Genomic DNA, 18,293 nt, shown 5'->3' on the forward strand with positions numbered 1-18,293 from the left:
CACGGCCCTTCCGCCGCGCCGCACCGCCTCAGCGGGGGCCGCGCCGATTGGCCGGGCGGGCCCGCGGGCGGCGCTGCGATTGGCCCGGCCGCGCGGGGGGCGGGGCCGGGGGCGGTGAGGGGAAGGCAAGATGGCGGTGCAGGCCGTGCACCTGGAGGCGGACGCGTTCCTAGTGTGCCTGAACCACGCGCTCAGCACCGAGAAGGAGGAGGTCATGGGGCTCTGCATCGGAGAGGTACCGCCCTGGGGGGAAAGGCGTGGCGGGAGGAGGCGCTGTCCAGCGGGTTTGGGGCTCTTTAGCACCATAGTGTTTGCCGTGGTTATTGTGTAGTGCTTAGGACAAACACCAGGGATTAACGCACCTTTGCGTTAACCCCCTAGATCTGTGACTGTTACCTTATTTACCCGTATCAGTAATTAATAGGTGCTAGCAGATGTCTTAGTTTTGAGAACAAAGAACGGTAAAAGAAGTGCATCATGACCTGACCGCATGTGTGAGAATATTCGTTAGAAGATCCAGAACCATAAAAGGGAAAATTGGGGAACGGGATGTTCCCGTATGACCTCAAAAAACCCCAAGTCATATTCAAATTACTCCAGCGAAATAGCCGGCATGTATGCATGTATTCGGGAGGCGTGATGAATATGCATCAGAAATGTGATGAATATGTATTAGTGTGATGAATATGCATTAGTTTCGTGGCTGTACCCTACTCTGTTTAGTTGCTGGGTGTGCATTTCCGTGGAGTTATCCCCGCGCTCCCAGAGCGCTGAGTAAAGGAATGTCGGCTTTCCAACCCAACGAACTGGTTGGAGAGTTTATTTACCGGCTCTCAGTGTGACAGTCAGAGCCAGGAGAGCTTCCCCTCTCCGTGTGCCCGTGTAAGAACCGGCCCTGCCCCGCGGGTGGGTGTCTCCCTGCCAGGGCAGTGACTACTCTCCCTCTGTGGGCAGGTGGACACCAGCAGGATCGTCCACATCCACTCTGTGATCATCCTGCGCCGCTCCGACAAGAGGAAGGACCGCGTGGAGATCTCCCCGGAGCAGCTCTCAGCTGCCTCCACCGAAGCAGAGATATCCTTTAGTGCTTCCCCTCACACCTCTGCTGATGGGCTGCGGTTCACACTTGCTCTGCTTGGCTTGAAGCTCTCAGCTGCTCCTCCTGCAGCTCCTGGGCTGGGAGGGCTGTGCTGGCACTTGCCTTTCCCTGGAGTTGGTTCCAGCACTGGCAGTGGAGCTGTGTTACGAAATTTTTGTAGCTTTTGTGTGTTTGGTGACAAGTAACTCTGCAGTGTGTTTGTTGGGGAGGGTGGCACTCCAGCAGGGAGGCGTGGTGGGAGATGAAAGGTCAGCAGGTCTCCAGGTGGGGCACTGAGGAGCCTCTTCTCTGCACACACTTGGGAATTCTGGCTTGCTCAGCTGCTGAAATGTTCTTTACTGCCACATGCAAGCAAAATTCAATTTGCTTCTGCAGCAGTGACTCCTGAGGGTGCTGGGGAAGAGGCTCCATCAGCTCCCTGTGTCTTGTCGCCCCTCCAAAGGGACCTGTAATTCTGTTGGCTGATGAGAAACTATTTTAAAAAACTCTACTGTTTTTCCTGGTACAAAAAACTCCTCCCCTTTGCTCTGCTGGTTCCAAAAGCTCCTTGACTCCCACACAGGTTGGCTGAGATGACAGGACGTCCCATGAGGGTGGTGGGCTGGTACCACTCCCACCCCCACATCACTGTCTGGCCCTCACACGTGGGTAAGAGGAGCCCTGAGCTGGGTCTGGGTGAGCCCTGAGCTGAGGTCTGGGTGGAACTCCCAGCTGGCTGACTGTGGGACTCATGAGTTCCAGAGGTGCACATTCCAGCAGTTCAGGACTCTGCATCTCAGGCATCCCCTGGTAGGACCAGACTGTCTGGGTGGGCTCCAGGGGCCTCTGCCAGTGCAGCCCCATAACTGTGTGTGCCCCAGGGACTCAAACATGACTCAGATCAGCTACTGCTGGTGCTACTGTTCTTCCAGATGGAAAAACCAGACCCAGGGTGTGGGGAACAGCAAAAAAACCCTGTGGGAATTCTGGGCCTGCTGTGGTGATTTTTGACATCTGGGCATGTTAATGCAACACTTAAAAGTTCTATGAAAGAAGTGCACGAGTATCTTGTATGTGCTGGACTTTATGGAGACCTGTGGCACCAGGCTGATCCTGAGATCATTTCTGGTTTTGTGAACTCACCTGGTGTATTTAAGATTTGCTATTTAATTACATTTTAAATTGGATCTTTTTTTTTTTAACTTAGTCACTCGGAGTAAGGACTTAAAGCTTGTGACGCTTGTTACCAAATTCCAGATCACCCTTCAAAAGGTGGCAAACCTTTTCCCACTGCTCCAGGTGACCGTTCTCATTCTCTCATTCCTGTGCCTGCAGATGTCCGTACACAGGCCATGTATCAGATGATGGACCAAGGCTTTGTAGGGCTGATCTTCTCCTGCTTCATCGAGGACAAGAACACCAAGGTAGGAAACTTAAAAATGGCATCAAACCCTCCAAGTGCTCGTGAGGAGCATCAGGGCAAAGCTGAAGTCCCTGAGTGCACCTGCAAGAAGGAAAGAGCTCTTCTGGGGGCATGTGAAAAGCCCAGCTGGAATGGTGGTGTTTGGATTGTGACAGTGACAAATGAATGAGTAATTAATCCTCTGTGCTGCCCCACAGCCTGCCCAGGGGGCTGCAGCAGCTGCTGCACTGTGTGTGCACTAAGATGGGCCAGTGGGCAGCTGCAGCTTCAGCTTCAGATTTTTTTATCATTGGAGGGTTTGTCAGTGTCTGCTTTAAGCAGTTCCAGCATTCCAGTCACAGCAAAAGGTCTGTGCCTTTTCAACCTGTTGGAATTCTGTTTGAAAGCATATTCTGCTTCCTAAAGGAATGTGTGGGTTTAGATGGGTTTTTGCACTTGAAATCTGACTTTCCGCTGTCTCTCTCAGACAGGCAGGATTCTCTATACCTGTTTCCAGTCTATTCAGGCCCAGAAGAGCTCAGAGTGAGTACAGCAGAAGAAATTTCTGTCCAGTGTCTGGTTGTATTTCATTTTGGCTCTCAGTATCAGGTTATATTTCACCTTGTCTCTCCTTTCTGGGTTGTCTCAAATAAGTGGCTTCTGAGTCTGTCATGAGGAGCAAGAGCTGTTCATGAGGTCTCCTGACTTCTCGTGCAGGCTGATGAAAGAGAATGTAAAGATTACCTTACCCTAGATAATTTGTTATCTCAGGATTTGGGGTAGGTTGCTGTAGGCAGGGTGGGGTTTGTGCTGTAACCTGTTGTGTAGGAGCCCCACTTTTTTACTTCCAGCTCTAGAGGCCGAGCCTTCAGGCTCCTCACTGACCACACACGCTGTGCAACATGTTGTCAGTACTGGCCACCCAGTTGCTTTAGCATCTTTAAAATAAGACAAGTGTATAAAATGCTTCCCTTTGGCTGCCAACTTAGGCATGTGTTCCCAAAAGTGGATGTGCAGCACTGCCATGTGTTGGGCAGACTGTGGTAGGTTGTAGAAGTCCTGTTTTTTCTCTGCTGCTTTGAAGTTAATTGTATCTGAAACTCTTTCAGGTATGAAAGGATCGAAATTCCTGTTCATGTTGTCCCCCATGAAACCATTGGGAAAGTGTGTCTGGAATCAGCTGTGGAGCTGCCCAAGATCCTTTGCCAAGAAGAGCAAGATGCCTACAGGAGAATTCACAGGTAACAGCAGTGGGGCTCTGCACCTCTCCAGGACTGTCTTTGCTGACATGTGTTCTACTGTTGCTGCACCACAACCTTTGCAAAGCTGTAGAAGATGAGAAGGGTTAGCAGCTCATGTGTCTCTGTAGAACTGGTTGAATAACTGAGGCTGGGGTTACCAGCAGAATGTGGGGTTTTGTGATCACGGGTCATTTGTCCTTGTGAATGTGCAGCAGGTGAGACTTGGAGGCACCTGTGGTGTGGGCAGTGACTGGCAGGCAGTGGTTCTGCAGCCTGGATTTAATGTGCAGTTCCCTGGCTTGTCTCTGACCTGCTTTCTGTTCCTTGTCGTAGCCTCACCCATCTGGACTCGGTAACCAAGATCCATAATGGCTCAGGTAAGGATTCCTTTTTTGCATGTGAGAATCCAGGGTGCTGCTCCCAGAGTCAAAACAGTGGAGTCTTGAGCAGGGCTTGGTTTGGCTCTAAATTTGGGGGTCTTTAGACTACACATGTATAACACTCCTCCCTTTGCCATAAAAGGCAGCTGTAAATAGCTAGAAAAGCACACATACTAGCTTTTTTTCCCCTTGCCTCACTCTTAATCACAAAGACTGTGTAAGCCAGAGAATTCCCTGAGACAGTTATCTTGTTACATAAAATCTAGTTAAGGAACAGAACTGAAAGTAAATACTTTATAGGAAAACATCAAAGGCTGTAAAATAACCTAATCCTGGGGTTCATGAATGCTGTTGTGTCCTTCAGCCTTTGTAGAATTGGTTAAAATTACAACAGACTTCGGGATTGTTTGGGTTTTCTGAGTTTGGTTTGTTTAGGTTATTTTTTCTGTTGGAACAGCAAGGGGGATTTGGGATTTGTTGAGAGTTACAGTGTTGTGTGGCTGAGCTGTACACACGCCTGCATCTCCTGGCACTTCATGTGAGCTGTGTGGATGTGACACCTTTGCTTTTGCCAGTGTCACAGGGTGAATCTCAATCCCACTTCTGTTCCAAGATAATTATCCCGTTATCCATTCTCACACGTTTAAGAGATGAGGCATTCTTTGATTCCTCTAAATTTAGAGATTAATTAGCAGCAGTGATGACTTGTGTGCAGGTTTCCAGATTTCTGCTGCAGGTCTGTCATCCCTCCCCTGGCTGAGACTGAAATAGCGTTTCCCTGTTTATCAGGCTGCTGGTTCTGACGTTCCTGAGGGGATGTGTGGTTGGCAGGGCCAGCAGGGTGGAGGGTTTCCTTGGCTGTCTGTGACACTGTTGGCTTTGGGGTGGTTTGTAGCACACTGAGCGTCTTGTGTGCTGCCCTGGCATGACGTGTGGTTGCTCTTTGCAGTGTTCACAAAGAACCTCTGCAGCCAGATGTCTGCCATCAGTGGGCCCCTCCTGCAGTGGCTGGAGGACAGACTGGAGCAGAACAAACAGCGGGTGCAGGAGCTGCAGCAGGAGAAAGAGCAGCTCCTGGAGGAACTCGCTGCTTTAGAGTGAGGAGGAAATGCAGACCCTTCAGAAAAGAGACATGTAAAAAAATCTACACCACCTCCTCCAGGCTGAAGGGTGGCCCTGCATTGCCTTACAGTGAAGGCTGTGCCTCTTCTCCTGCAACACAGAGCACGTCTCCAGGATAAGGACTTTGTCTGCCCCGGCTTGGAGCAAAGCAGGGCTGTGTCTGCAGGTGCTGCAGTGGTGGGGCTGGGCAGCACCTGAAGAGACTCCTGTTCTGGAGGGCACACACGTAGGGAACATGTTGTTTCTCCCTTCTCTATACTTTAACAGAAGTCTTAGCAGAATATACCATCTACCATCTAAGGAGTCTTTCTGCTGTGTCTTTTGCAACCGGACTTGCCTTTCTCGTATTGGCCTTTTTAGCCACCAACGCACTTGCAAGAAACGTGGGTAGAGCCCTTCCCAAATCTTCGTTCACGAAGCCTAACCATGATATTTTAACAGAAGTCTTACTGCTTTACAGTATTCCAGGACCCTGGAACAGGAGGGTTAGAGGGGAAAAGTGTGTCCCTACAGTCATATCTGACGCTGCCAACTTCTGCCTTCTTTTAGTAGCTTCAGTTGACCATGATCTTATATCTAGTAATGTTCTGGACTGCTGGCCATCCACCCAGGCAGGTAAGAGGTGGGAGGGAAGCTTGGGAAGGAAGAGACCTGGAAGAACTTTGACACGGGATCTGTTCAGCATATGTCAAACCAAATAAAGAATTCCAAAGCTAGAGCTGTTTGGAGTAGAAATGAAATGAATGCTACGAAGTGCCAGTGCCTGCAGTTTTTGGTCCATCTGTACTCTCTTCATGAGATGCTGTTGTGAGCCCAGCACTGAGGTTCTCTGCAAAATCAGCTGTTTCTGCTGCTTCAGTGACAGGACTGTGGTTCCTCCCCAGGGGGAAGAAGTTTAAGATGCTGGGAAGAGAACTGGTAGATATACAAGCCTGTTATTCTTATATGCCGAACTTAACTGTTAAAAATCTCCTAAGACTGGAACAAAATAGCTGTCGTTGAACTAATCCTTTAAATGTTCTTGCTGTTGCATTTCAGAGTATCCCCCAGAGTATCATGTACATCCTCTTGTGTTCTGTTTCGTGAAGTTTGTCTCGTGAGCAAAGGGGCAAAGCACAGTTAAAATTCCTGTTTCAGCTCCTTGGTTCTAACCTAAATTCTTACACACTCAGATAGATGAAAATGAGCTGCCTGCATTACTGCAGGGAACATTATTCAATTCCTGACAGCTCATTGTCTGGACTGTTGCTGTGGGAGAATGAAAGTAAGAGCTGGGAGAGAGGCACTCCCTGTCAGAGAGGGCCAGCACTGATGAGCAGTGTAAAGGGTGTCAGATCTGGAAGCCCCATAACCCCATTGCTTTTGTCAGACTTGACTTTTCAAGCTTTCTGCATTTCTGCTGGCAATCCCCAAAGAGTAGAACTTTCAAGTATAACACTCACTACCGTTTTTTTCCTTAAAAGTGCAGTGAATAGTAATTTTCCTTAGTTTTTGAACAGTCAGTGGGTTTGTGCAGTTGTTTTTGTTACTGGTTTCTAGTTCAAGTGCTCCTTACCCTTATCTTTGCTGGGGAGAGAGGGTGGTGCCTCAGTGTCCCTAGGCTTGATAAGAGCTCCTGGGAGCAGCCCAGGGCAATCTCCCAAAGCACAGCTGGAATGGGGATGCTTGGAATCATAATCCCAATGACAAAAGGAAGTGAAGGACTGTGCTGATCCACAGCCTGGCTCTCCAGCCAGTAAAGCTGGGCTGGTAGCAGGGTTCTGTGTAACTATACAGTCATGATTAATTTGAAATGAAGCCTGGGGCTCATTGCCACATTAGCATTTATTGATTATTCAATATTATTACATTCCCTGAGCAATTTGCTTACAGAAGACACACATTCAGTCACATTTTATGTGAAAGACTTAAATCATCTGACTAGACCTCCCCCTTCTGTGGTGGAAAGTATTTGAATTTGCTTTCCCCACCCTGACCTCTTGCATCTGTTTTAGTTTCTACAAAATCTCAGTGACTGAAGTACATTGCATTCACATTTTCAATCAAAGAGCTTCAGGCTCACTCAGGGCCAGAAGGCCTTGTAAAAATTCACTTTCTCTAACAGATTTAAGCCACCATTAATTTTAACATTATTTTAACCACTAATTTTTAATGAATTTAACAAAACCCACTTAATTTTAACAAAAACAGTCAAGGGTCACTCAAGAGACTCCACATGGGAGAATATCTGAACCCATGTTGAAGCCCAACTCCAGTCTGCCCCTTTTCCTGCCTGGAAGTCATTCAGATAGAATCAGAGGGCTGGTGGGCCTGGACTTTCTTTCACCTGGCAACCCCAGACAGATGCACACCCAGCAGTTTCTCAGCATATATACAGAGCCTACAGCATATCAGGTACCCAGATGGAAGAGTAAATCCATTGCTCACTGGAGTCACTGAAGACATGCTGTGGAGCACTGTGGGTAAGTGCTGCTCAGAAAATTCCAGCCAAACATAGTGAGTCGGTCCCAAAGGGCCTGGAACTGCATCTTCCCAGGCACAGGTGGTGTTCCTCTGAAGTCTAAGGATACCCTGACTTGTGCATCACCCTGGACTAGCTGTCATCATTTTTGCTCACTCTTGCGCATTTTAGAGAAGGCCTTAAGGTCTTTATTAGAAGTACTTAGTGCTAAAATATTACAATTATCTGGAATCCTCTGAAACAATTCTTAGACTCATGTTAGACTCATCTACTACTCTATATACAAAATTTAAGTGGCATCAAGTAAGGAAATGTATTGAGATATTAAAAGGAATCATCAAGCCTGGTTTTCAAAGCGAAATCAGCACCGAGTTTCCTCATGACCTCTGCATGGCTCAGCCCCTGCTGCTCTCTCTTGGCCAGTCCGTAGTTTTCCTTCACGTACTTGGCAAAGGGTGTGAGCTGTGTCCTGGCAGGAGTGCCCCCCTTGCCCGGGGGCTGGCTCAGGGACAGCCGCCCCCCGCAGAACGCGCACACGAACCGCTCCGTGTCCAGGGACTTGGAGTGCCGGCCGATCCTGCAAGGGAAGAGTAAGGACTTGTGGGAAAGGGCTCCTTTCTCTTCTGCCTGGATACTCAGGTCAGGTTTCTAAGCCAGTGTTTGAGAAGAGCAAACAGTACCCACTTCACACAGCAGAACAATCAAATCTGTATTGCACAGCTCTATCCTAGAACTTACTCCACTGCCTTTTGAGCTTGGTCCCTTCCTCTGTCTCTTTTACTCTCAGCCCAGGAGTATGAAGTGCTACAACATCTGCAAACACCTCCACAACCCACATATCAACTGCCCCTTGGAGTTCCTCCTCAGAGCCATCACCAAAAAACCTTCTCCATGCTCTGTTGCATCTAAGCAGCTTATGCATTGTACAGTCCTAACAAACACCTCAAAAAGATTCCATATGTGAAATGTTATTTTCTTCTGGGAGTCATATGATCCTGAGAGGTAAAAAAAAAATGCCACAAATGCTTTCTAAGCATGCATTTAGCCCCTAAATTTTGGGGAATGGAGGGGGATGATAATAATAACACTCTTGTCAGCTGCTTTTTTTTAGTTTTAATTCAAAATCATCAAGATACAAACCCTAGAAAGCTTCCTCTGATCTAGAATCTAACTGTTGTCACACATTCTGTGCCTAGTTTTTATGGGGACTTGTTCCTTCAAAGCTGATGTACATACAACCCAAAGACCCTCCATCATCACCAGTGGTACTCACAAGACACTTCTGCCTGTCCTGACCTCTGAACTAGAACTGAAACTACCTGGAAACAAACATGTGGGATTCACACAGTGAGGTTCTGTGGGCTCTGGAAACATGAAGCAACTCAGAGTATCCCAACTGCTTCACACTTTAAGAGACCCATGATTTCTTGACCCAGGAGACTGGCAAGTTAGAGAGAAAGTGAATACGTGGTCATATGCACATCAAAACATTACTCACGTAGCTTTGCACTGAGCACACTCGTAGGTGAATTTGTAGTTGATCTCGTAGCTGTGGCACCGTGTTACTACTGGCAGCTCTGGATGAATTACAGCTGATTTGTTGGCATAGAACCTCCAGAACCGCCCGTGCCCGTCACGAACGCCGTTGATGAGCCAGGTGGCTGCGTGGCAAACCTCGTGGATCAGCGTGTCCCGAAGGCGATCTGCAGGGAAAGCAAACAGCAGATTGAGGTCAGTCAGGGGTGGGGAAGTACAGACTCACTGAGATGCAAGGGTTATTTTGGAGGTTAGAACTACCACCGACTTGATAAAATGCTCAAAAGCAAAGTTTTACTTACTGCATTTCCAGTTTTGTGATTAGCTCCAATGCAGCATCCTGCACTTCCCTGCACACCTGACCTTTTTGGGGTTTTTTTTCATTGGTTGGTCAAGCCTTTGACACTGTTTGCCACAGCATTTTCCTGGAGAAACTGGCAGCCCATGGCTTGGACAGGTGTATTCCTTCTTCATTGGGTAAAAAACGGGCTGGATGGCCGGGCCCAGAGAGTGGTGGAGAATGGAGTTACATCCACCTGGGGCAGGTCACCAGTGGTGTTCCCCAGGGCTCAGTGCTGGGGCCAGTCCTGTTTAACACCTTTATCGATCCTTTTCAATTAAAACCATTTTATGATTCGTTTCCCCAAACTAAGAAGGGATGAGGGAGAAAAAACAGTTACAGTACGACTTAATAGAACTTAATTTGGCCCTGATCTGTCTTTACTCCAGCTTTAAATACTACCAACAAGGTGGCTGGCTGTGATGGAAGAAGCCCCATTTGAGATTGCCATTACAGCACATACAGAATTAGAGCAACATGATGCCTATGGGTCTTCAAATCAATAAGAAATATAAACAAAATACTGCAGTTAGTGTGAATACATCTCTGTTCTCACATTTTGTACCTTTGCCCAGCCTCTTAGAAGGGCTGTGGAATGTGGATAAATCCATCAATTAGTGGATTTATTTATTCAAGGTAATATGAAATTTCAAAGCAGGGTCCAGTTCCAGGTCTCTTAGGTCTCAGGTTAAGTGTTTTTATCTCTAGAACTTGCTTTCTTAAAGGAGAATCAACATAATTGTTCTTTTACCCACCTGCAGAGTCACAGACTTTCTCAGAAAGTTCTATGCGAGCGTAACGTTTTCGTTCGGGACCTGTCTGCCCTGTCACACAATATCCTGCTGTTTTTCTCATCTTCTTATTCCAGATTATCTCCATTGTCTCTGGTAACTGAAAAAACAAAACAGGACATGTAATCTGCCCTCTCTACCTCTCTTATCTTCTGGCCCTCTGGCTTCCCCTTGTATTTGCTGCAAAGCTGGTACAGGATGTCTCAGTGCTCCTAACACTTAACATGCAAACTCACCCCCCATGGCTGCTTATTCTCACAATCAGTGTCTCTGTAACCAACACTGGGAGTTCCACAATGCAGGATGAGACCAGAAGTCCCTTAGTTCCTCTATTCTACCTCCAACAGTGGCTAAAACAAGCTGCTTAAGAAGAAATACAAGGACAGGACAGGCATAAACCACAATTTCCTCTTCAAAAAAAAGTACCTCTTTCCAACTGCTAACCATTTGTAAGGCAACACCTCACTAAGCCACAGGTGGCTCTTTTCTATTAAATATCCATTAGAGTGGTTTTCTGGTGTTTTGGGGAGAAAGAATGTGTATGTTTAAGAATACATAAGTATTTTTAGCATCTACAGTAGTCTGTGATCAGAAGTTCTACAACTTAATAATTCACAGGTTAAGTACCATGTGCTTTGGTTGTGCTGAATCTGCAACTTGCAATTAATTTGATGCACCTTCACACTGTGAGAGGGTGAATAATCCCCCCTTGCTTATCTTCTGTGCTGCCCCTGATTTTGCAAGCCCTCATCATATGGTTAGTTCAGTTCTTTTACTAACAGTTTTCTGTCATCTAAATTAATGAGCTTAAGTAAAGGCTTCAACAGCACAGGCACAGGGCTGTCAGATATTTTGCTTTCAGCAATAGTAAGCCTGCTCAGCTCAGCTTGATGTGAAATCATGACCTCAGCCTGCCCTTGGTCAGCTCAACAGTATTTTCTCATCTGCAGAGAAACGTTTTCCTTCCTGAAGGAAATTCTATTGGAATTACTGAGGACAGCATCCTTCCTTTCAAGGATATTTCTCACCAGAGGAGGGTCCCCAATATCCCAACAGACGTGAAGGCCAAGACAGCAGTTCTCTGAAATTTAACCTTAAATTTGAAACACAACTTGAAGCTTTATGCTCACCCAAAACTGTTATTCAAAGGATAAGCACCTTTTTAATCTGTTCCAGAAGGGCAGACATGGCCATGGAAACAAAAGGATCAGATGGGACTGATCCAAGGGCCCTCATCCAACAGCTTCTCCCATCAGAGACTCTTGGATACCACCCAGACTGCCAAACTCAAGGATGGTGCTCCATCCATTACAGCTGGGAAAGCAAAGCCACGCTGAAAACTGCTGCATCACTGTGGTGACAAACCCCTTCCAGAGAAATTGCCTGAGCTAAATCAAACATAATGTTTAGCACTGAAGAGGATAAAGAGCAATCACATCAAGAAGTGAGGAGCAACATATTAACCAGCATTTTAGAATAGTAATTTTCCTTTTGAAACCAACCTTCTGATCAAAGATGGTGCTGTTAAACAGTCTGTAGAGCTTCTGTGCCAGCTCCTCTTTATTCTTCTTGAAATACTTCACGTAGTGGGAAGTGGGATTTGAAAGATCTTGCAAGAAACAATCAGGCACTGAGCATACCCTGAGCCTGCAGGAAAAGCCATAAAGCTTTTGTAAAGGTTTTGTGTTGGTAAACACAGTTATAAAATGACCAAAGGAAACAGCACATGGTCAGAAGGCAGAATAAAGGCAGCTGTTAAAAATGAGAAATGCATTCTTCTGAAAAGTTTAAGCTGCATCCACATACAGAAAAAGAAACATGAATTCTGCAAGTTAGAGAGGTTAAAAAAAAAAATCAAGACAGTCTTGTTAATAGAATCGGTTTGAATATATTTTCAGAGGCAAGCAGCTGGATATATACTGTCTGTGGGGCCAACACATGTTAGAGGTGTGCTGTACCAAGACAAGGAATAGCAAGAAAACATTTACAAAGAAGATTTGACATTTGTCAGATATTTCCTCTAGGCAGAGATCAGCTATATTCCCCTGTCATACTGGAGATTGAAAACTTTGATTTCCAGCTACTTAATCATTCACAATTGCTGGATTAGTAGCAGAAATTTCTATGTACCAGAGGAGTCACTACATCATCCTAGGCAAAGTGCTTAGCACCTCTTTGTCCATCTATAAATGCCCTAGAACATGGTAAAAATGGAGAAACACTCACTTTCTATCTATCTTTGCTGACTGTGAGCAACTGACCAATTCATTCCCAGGAATTCTTGCAGGAGTCCTTGTCTTGGAAGATATTTCTGCAACTGAAGTGGAGTTTGGCCTTGGTATCTTGACTCCCTCCCCTTTCAAGGGCTGTGCATCTTTGCAGGGTGGCTTGATGTTTTCTAGTTCAACAGAAAGGGTCACAGGATTACACACTGTCCAAGAATCAGGAGCACAGACACCAGCAACCCACTGACAACACTGAAAAAGCCAAATATTCCACCTCAGAATAAAGTCCTGCTGTGCACACTTGAAGGCAAAGGCTTTTACAACTGATGGAAAGGTAATTTGCTGTTACATACTACAAATATTACCATTCAGTGAAGGAGTGGCAGACTCCAAACTTTCAAACATTCAGCAAAGAGGAAGGAAAAGTATTTGTGACCTCACTAAGGCATTCCTAAGTTATGTGTTATAGAACATAATTCCTGAGTTATAATGTTATAGAACATAATCGATATATTCCAATTAAAAAAAAAATTGCTCTTTCCCAAGGCACGTTTCTGTGCTGTACATCATCCTCTTCCAGAGGTCTCCTTGCTCTGGGCAGTCATTGTTAGTAAGAAAGGCACCCTGTGTTTACTTTTCTAGAAAAACATTTGTTTTCATCTGCTCTCATCAGCAACAGTCCTTTTCCCCCCTTCCAGTCTTTTAGTTGAGGCTCATTTCAGTTTGTCAAAGGAGAGGAGGAGGTACTGATTTAGGAAATTCTCATTATAAACTGTATTTTTAAAAATAATGAGTCAAGTATAAATCCAAATACTAAACGACCAGCATTCTGAACTGCTGAAAATCTCAGTCCTAAAGCTGAAATGACAGCTTCACATTAAGTATCATACATTAAAAAAATCAGAATAATTCAATACCACCAGTTAGATAATAATTTTTTTTAATTAATTATAATTTTAAAAAATAATATTTAAAACTAAAAATGCCTACAGGAACAAACAATAGTGAAAACCTTAAACCTTGATACCACAGGGTGAATTCTCAGAACGCTCAGAGGAGTAATTTCCTATTGCACCAAGTCCAGTTGCAAGGTGCTGGGCTGCCCCTCAGAAGTCTGTGCCACACAAATGGGAAGAGTCAGGCAATCAGCACTACCACTGCAAGTCAGCCCTGAACAGCTGCTTACCTGCTGAGCTGGGCTGATAGACGGTTTTACTTGTGCCTAAGACTGGTTTTTGGGGCAGACTTCGCTTCTTTATCCGTTCCATTAACGATTCAAAGCTGTCATCTGAGCTGTCTGACTCTACTGCCACAGTGGGCAATTTATTTTCTGTACTCTTCTCACAGCTTCTTTCTTTCCTTCTAACAGGCAAATCTGGACTGCCTTTGGAAACTGACTCTTTCAAATTTTGTGGAGGTGAAAGTTTTGTCCACCTTTGACTCTCTTTCCAGTCTTTTACTCCCCCTTTTTGGTGGTCAAGCCAAGGACTTTCTACAAAGACAGAATCCTCAGTGTCACTTGAACTCTCTCCATAATGCAATTCTTGGCAGCAAGTGCTTTTCTTTCCAGAACTCATCAACTTCCTCGGTGTCTGAAGATCCTTTGGTGCTGCAGTCCAAAAGAAACAGCTTAAGGTTTTGGCAGTTGCATTTAGGAGACCTGCCTTTGTCTTAACACAAAAAAAATCCCTTGAAAGATAGGAAAATACAAACAGAGAGGTATCTTTGCATTTGCTTTACTCTGCCTTGCTCATTTACCATTTTACTACGTGAAAAGTCACTGAAAGATGTATTAAAATAACGTAGCCTGCCAACAAACAAAGCTTCTGACATCCCAGATTTGTCCTGTCAAGATCAAGGGATCACGTCAGATCTACAGGTGACTTTTTTTTTTAGTGATGCTTCTGGTCCACTTTGCTTCACCCATTTCCCTTCCAGACATCATTCCATTGGCTTTCTACAGCTTTTCCCAGTCTGCAGCTGGCACTCACTTTTCAGGGTTCACATTCACACCAGCTGAAAGAGATCCTGCCCTTCTTGATCAGGAGTCAGCTCTCTCAGAGATTTATGCTACCTTTCCACTCATTAAAATTCCCACTTCATATTTGCTGTTGCACAATTACTTGCCATTCTTTTTTGTGCTCTTTCTCACTTTAAAGTCCAAGAAGAAATCATCTGAGTCATCAATGAAGTCTTTCAAACTGTAAAAAAAAACCCAGGCAAATGTGAAAAAAGGTAGGATAAAGCAGGAAAATACAAGAGTGAATTTGCCCTACTAAAAAAGCAACCAAAAAAAAGCCTCCAAATATAACATTATTATTGTTCACAACAAATGTTACCAACTACATCCATATATAGGAATGGCAAAGGAGCATTTACACTTCCAAACATCCCATTTTTATCTTTGTCCTGAACATACAGACTAGACACATAACAGTTCTGTCTGCACTCACTCCTATACAGGTATCTGCCCAGCAATCACTAGAACTTTTGATTGTTTTTCTTGTATTCTGATTAGTAAATATGATACAGAAAACTATTATATGAACACAGAAAAGTAATTAATTACAGCACCCACCTTGCATCTGCCTTTTTAGGAACACTTTTGGGAGTTTTCATTCTGGCTAAAACTAAACCAAGAGAAGATTAATTAGGAACAAGGTTCTGTTTCGTTTCTTAGGCATTTTTAAGTTTGCAACTACTAAAAATTAAACCCTTTAAAAAACACAAACTTTTTTCTTGGCACATATTTTCACTTCAGTCTTTCCTACAACTGGCACTACAGTGACAGGATGGCAGTAGAATGGCTTTGCAAATATTCTGCTCCAAATCCCAAGTAGTTCTTTCAGCCCCCTTCCGTGACAGAGGTGGCACATCACTCAGCAGCCTCCCTGAAAGGAGCCAGGAGAAGGAGTAGACTGTCAAATATAAAAATTACAGAAAAGTGAAAAATGACCTAATGAATGGGCAGTATCGAAATATTTATCAGACTTAAAAGTCCAGAGGTAGTGCAGGAACTATATACAGCACATTTTGTTTCAGCTGGTAGTTAGGCTTGACAATGCTTAAGATCATTCACGTGGCACTGAGCTGGAGCACAGCAGGAACTCCAAAGTAATGAGAAATCTGCTTTAAATGCAGCTGGACCAGCACAAGAGTGATATGCAAAGGGTAAAATAAACAGGTACGACTTACTGCCTTACCATTTCTACCATCTCTGTTAAATATATAAGGAAGAATATATTGCAAGATTTACAAATCTATAAATTACTTACTAGTTTGAAACCTACCTGAGATGTGGCAGAGCCATGATTAGTCCAGCTAACAAATGAGCTAAACAGAACTCTTGCAACAGGAAAAAACCCAACCAGTGTGCATTTAACTACTCCAGCACACAGTGATAGTTATAGTGGCTGTTACCATTTGTTTGCACAGGCTGAACAAAAAGATTGGTTGGTTATGCACCACAGAAGCCACCATGTACAATTTAGTGTTCAATTCTATCTTACCAAGACCTTGAGCAACTGTGACAACTCAAAAACATCCCTCTGACTGGTTAAGACTAATGCAATAAAAGCTGTGTCAGGTAAGAGGGAATTGTGAGTAGTTTAGAACAGTAACTATTCAGAGAAAAGGTTTATTCAAAGATGCTTTGTAGACTAAGAAGAAAGCGAGTGAGTGACAGGGAACAGATAAAACTGAGGCAACAACAGAAATGTAATGCAAGGCAAAAAGCATCCAAAAATGAGAAAGATTGAAAAACACTCCCTGTGGCATATAGCAACCAAGACTGCACTGCAAGGACAGAATGTACTTTGCAGCACAAGCAGTGGAAGAAAATAACGTGTAAAAACACTCCACTATAACTAGAAATGTGTCCTTCTCACACTCCAGAAAACAAACTGACATGTGCTACGACTTACACGTCTCAAATTCCTCATCACTGCTGGAAGACAAGCACAGGGCGTGGCTGCAAAAAATGAAATGCAGAACATCAGGTCAGCGGGACACAGATCTGCATCTCCACTGGCCTGAAACATCTGTGAACACCCAGAACCAAATACGGACTGAGAAAAACAGTGAACATCACAAACAGGCTGAACTATTTTAACTGTTTAAAACTGAAATGTTATAAATTTTAATATATAAGTTCTAGCAACCATATATGTTCAATGTAAGTAGCAATCAATCCTCAAAATTTGGAACACTGAACCATTTGAAGGCACAGGCTTAGGATATTGCGTTTCTTTCAGTTCCAGTTGGTATCAGAAATCAGAAAGGATAGAAAGCTTGTTTTTATCTTACACATGGTCTGTGATCTGGGAAAGAAGTGTGTTACAGTAAGGCTGAAAGCTGAAAGCACGCACTGATGAGTAATCAGCTGCTTGTGTACAAAATGCACTCTAATATGGTTGCCATGAATATTTAACACAGTGCAGCAGCTTTCACAAAGCTCTTTCAAGAGGCAGAACGGAAGCATTACCACCAGCCTGCAATCCTCACACGAATGGTGAGGCAAGCTGCACTCCCCTTTCCAAATTATTTACTTCATTTTCTGCCAACCACCAAACATCAACAACGTGGAAAACACACTAAGCAATTTGCTTAAAAACAGGAAGACAGCTTCTTTTAATTAAAGCTATTTAAACTTTAAAGACTGTAATTGTGAAACGTGCTAATAGATACCAACTGCCAAGGAACAAATGGGGGTGTCATCTAAAATTTATATAAATCACTATAAATAATTATTATAACATATTGTCTATATAATATAGTATAACATACTATGCAAAATATACTATAATATATAATGTACATAAAATTATGCATTATATATTACACAATATATAATATAGTACAGTAAATTTTCTATATACACACACTATATACGATATAGTAAATTTTCTATATACACACTCTATAATTTAGTCTAGTATATTTTTTATATACATACACTATATAATTTAGTCTAGTATATTTTCTATATACGTACACTATATTTTATATATATAATATATATTTTCTATAAACTATATATTTCTTTTATATATAAAAATATATAAAATTATTTAAAATATGTATAATATAATATATAATAATGTATAATGTATACAAGTATATAAAAAATAAATATAAGTGAATATATATACATATATATATATAGGTGTATATATATGTTTATATATATGCGTATATATATTTTTATATATATTATATATAGTATATTTTATATACTATATATTTATATACTATATATATTATATATAGTATATTTTATATTCTATAAAGAATATATATTATATAGAGAATATATAAAATATATATTTTTGTATATTTTTATATATATTTTAATATATATTTTTATATATACATACATATATACACACACACACACACATATATGTATATAAAAATATAAAATTTCTGTACAAATTAACCAAAACAAGGCAGGACACGAGGACCCCTGGGTTGGGTCGCTCACCTTCCGCCCCGCCGGCCCTGGCTCCCCGCGGCCGCTCTCCCGGGGCTCCGCTCGTCTGTAGCCGCTGTCCCGTCCGAGCCCGCAGGGCCCTGCCCCTGCCCGGCCCCGCTCCCGGCCCGTGCCCGCCCTGCCCCGTCCCGCGGGCCCTGTGCCGGCGGCCCCGCTCCCAGCGCGGCCCGGGCCGCTCCCTCCGCCCGCTCCATCGCGCTCGAACCGCCCGCGCCCCTCACGGCTT

The 18,293-nt window shown here is 43.8% G+C and overlaps 2 protein-coding genes across 2 annotated transcripts; one reads left to right on the forward strand and one right to left on the reverse strand.

The window, feature by feature from the left end:
• The first annotated feature begins 92 nt into the window (after positions 1 to 92).
• Positions 93 to 5,233, forward strand: BRCC3 (BRCA1/BRCA2-containing complex subunit 3). Its single transcript, XM_027690521.1, has 8 exons — positions 93 to 235; positions 955 to 1,074; positions 1,660 to 1,747; positions 2,414 to 2,502; positions 2,968 to 3,023; positions 3,590 to 3,721; positions 4,055 to 4,098; positions 5,051 to 5,233. Exons 1-8 carry the CDS (start codon positions 131 to 133, stop codon positions 5,200 to 5,202), a joined length of 786 nt encoding a protein of 261 aa, XP_027546322.1. The 5' UTR covers positions 93 to 130; the 3' UTR covers positions 5,203 to 5,233.
• A 1,810-nt stretch (positions 5,234 to 7,043) lies between these two features.
• GCNA (germ cell nuclear acidic peptidase) lies at positions 7,044 to 18,261 on the reverse strand. The gene is made up of 10 exons (XM_027690427.1): positions 18,059 to 18,261; positions 16,500 to 16,546; positions 15,155 to 15,206; positions 14,704 to 14,777; positions 13,763 to 14,185; positions 12,578 to 12,749; positions 11,854 to 11,998; positions 10,316 to 10,451; positions 9,183 to 9,387; positions 7,044 to 8,261 (listed from the first exon to the last, which is right to left on the reverse strand). Exons 1-10 carry the CDS (start codon positions 18,259 to 18,261, stop codon positions 8,009 to 8,011), a joined length of 1,710 nt encoding a protein of 569 aa, XP_027546228.1. The 3' UTR covers positions 7,044 to 8,008.
• Between the last annotated feature and the right edge of the window lie 32 nt (positions 18,262 to 18,293).

This window comes from Neopelma chrysocephalum, unplaced genomic scaffold (genome assembly GCF_003984885.1).
Source record: "Neopelma chrysocephalum unplaced genomic scaffold, ASM398488v2 Primary Assembly neopelma1_81, whole genome shotgun sequence".
Classification (NCBI taxonomy): domain Eukaryota; kingdom Metazoa; phylum Chordata; class Aves; order Passeriformes; family Pipridae; genus Neopelma; species Neopelma chrysocephalum.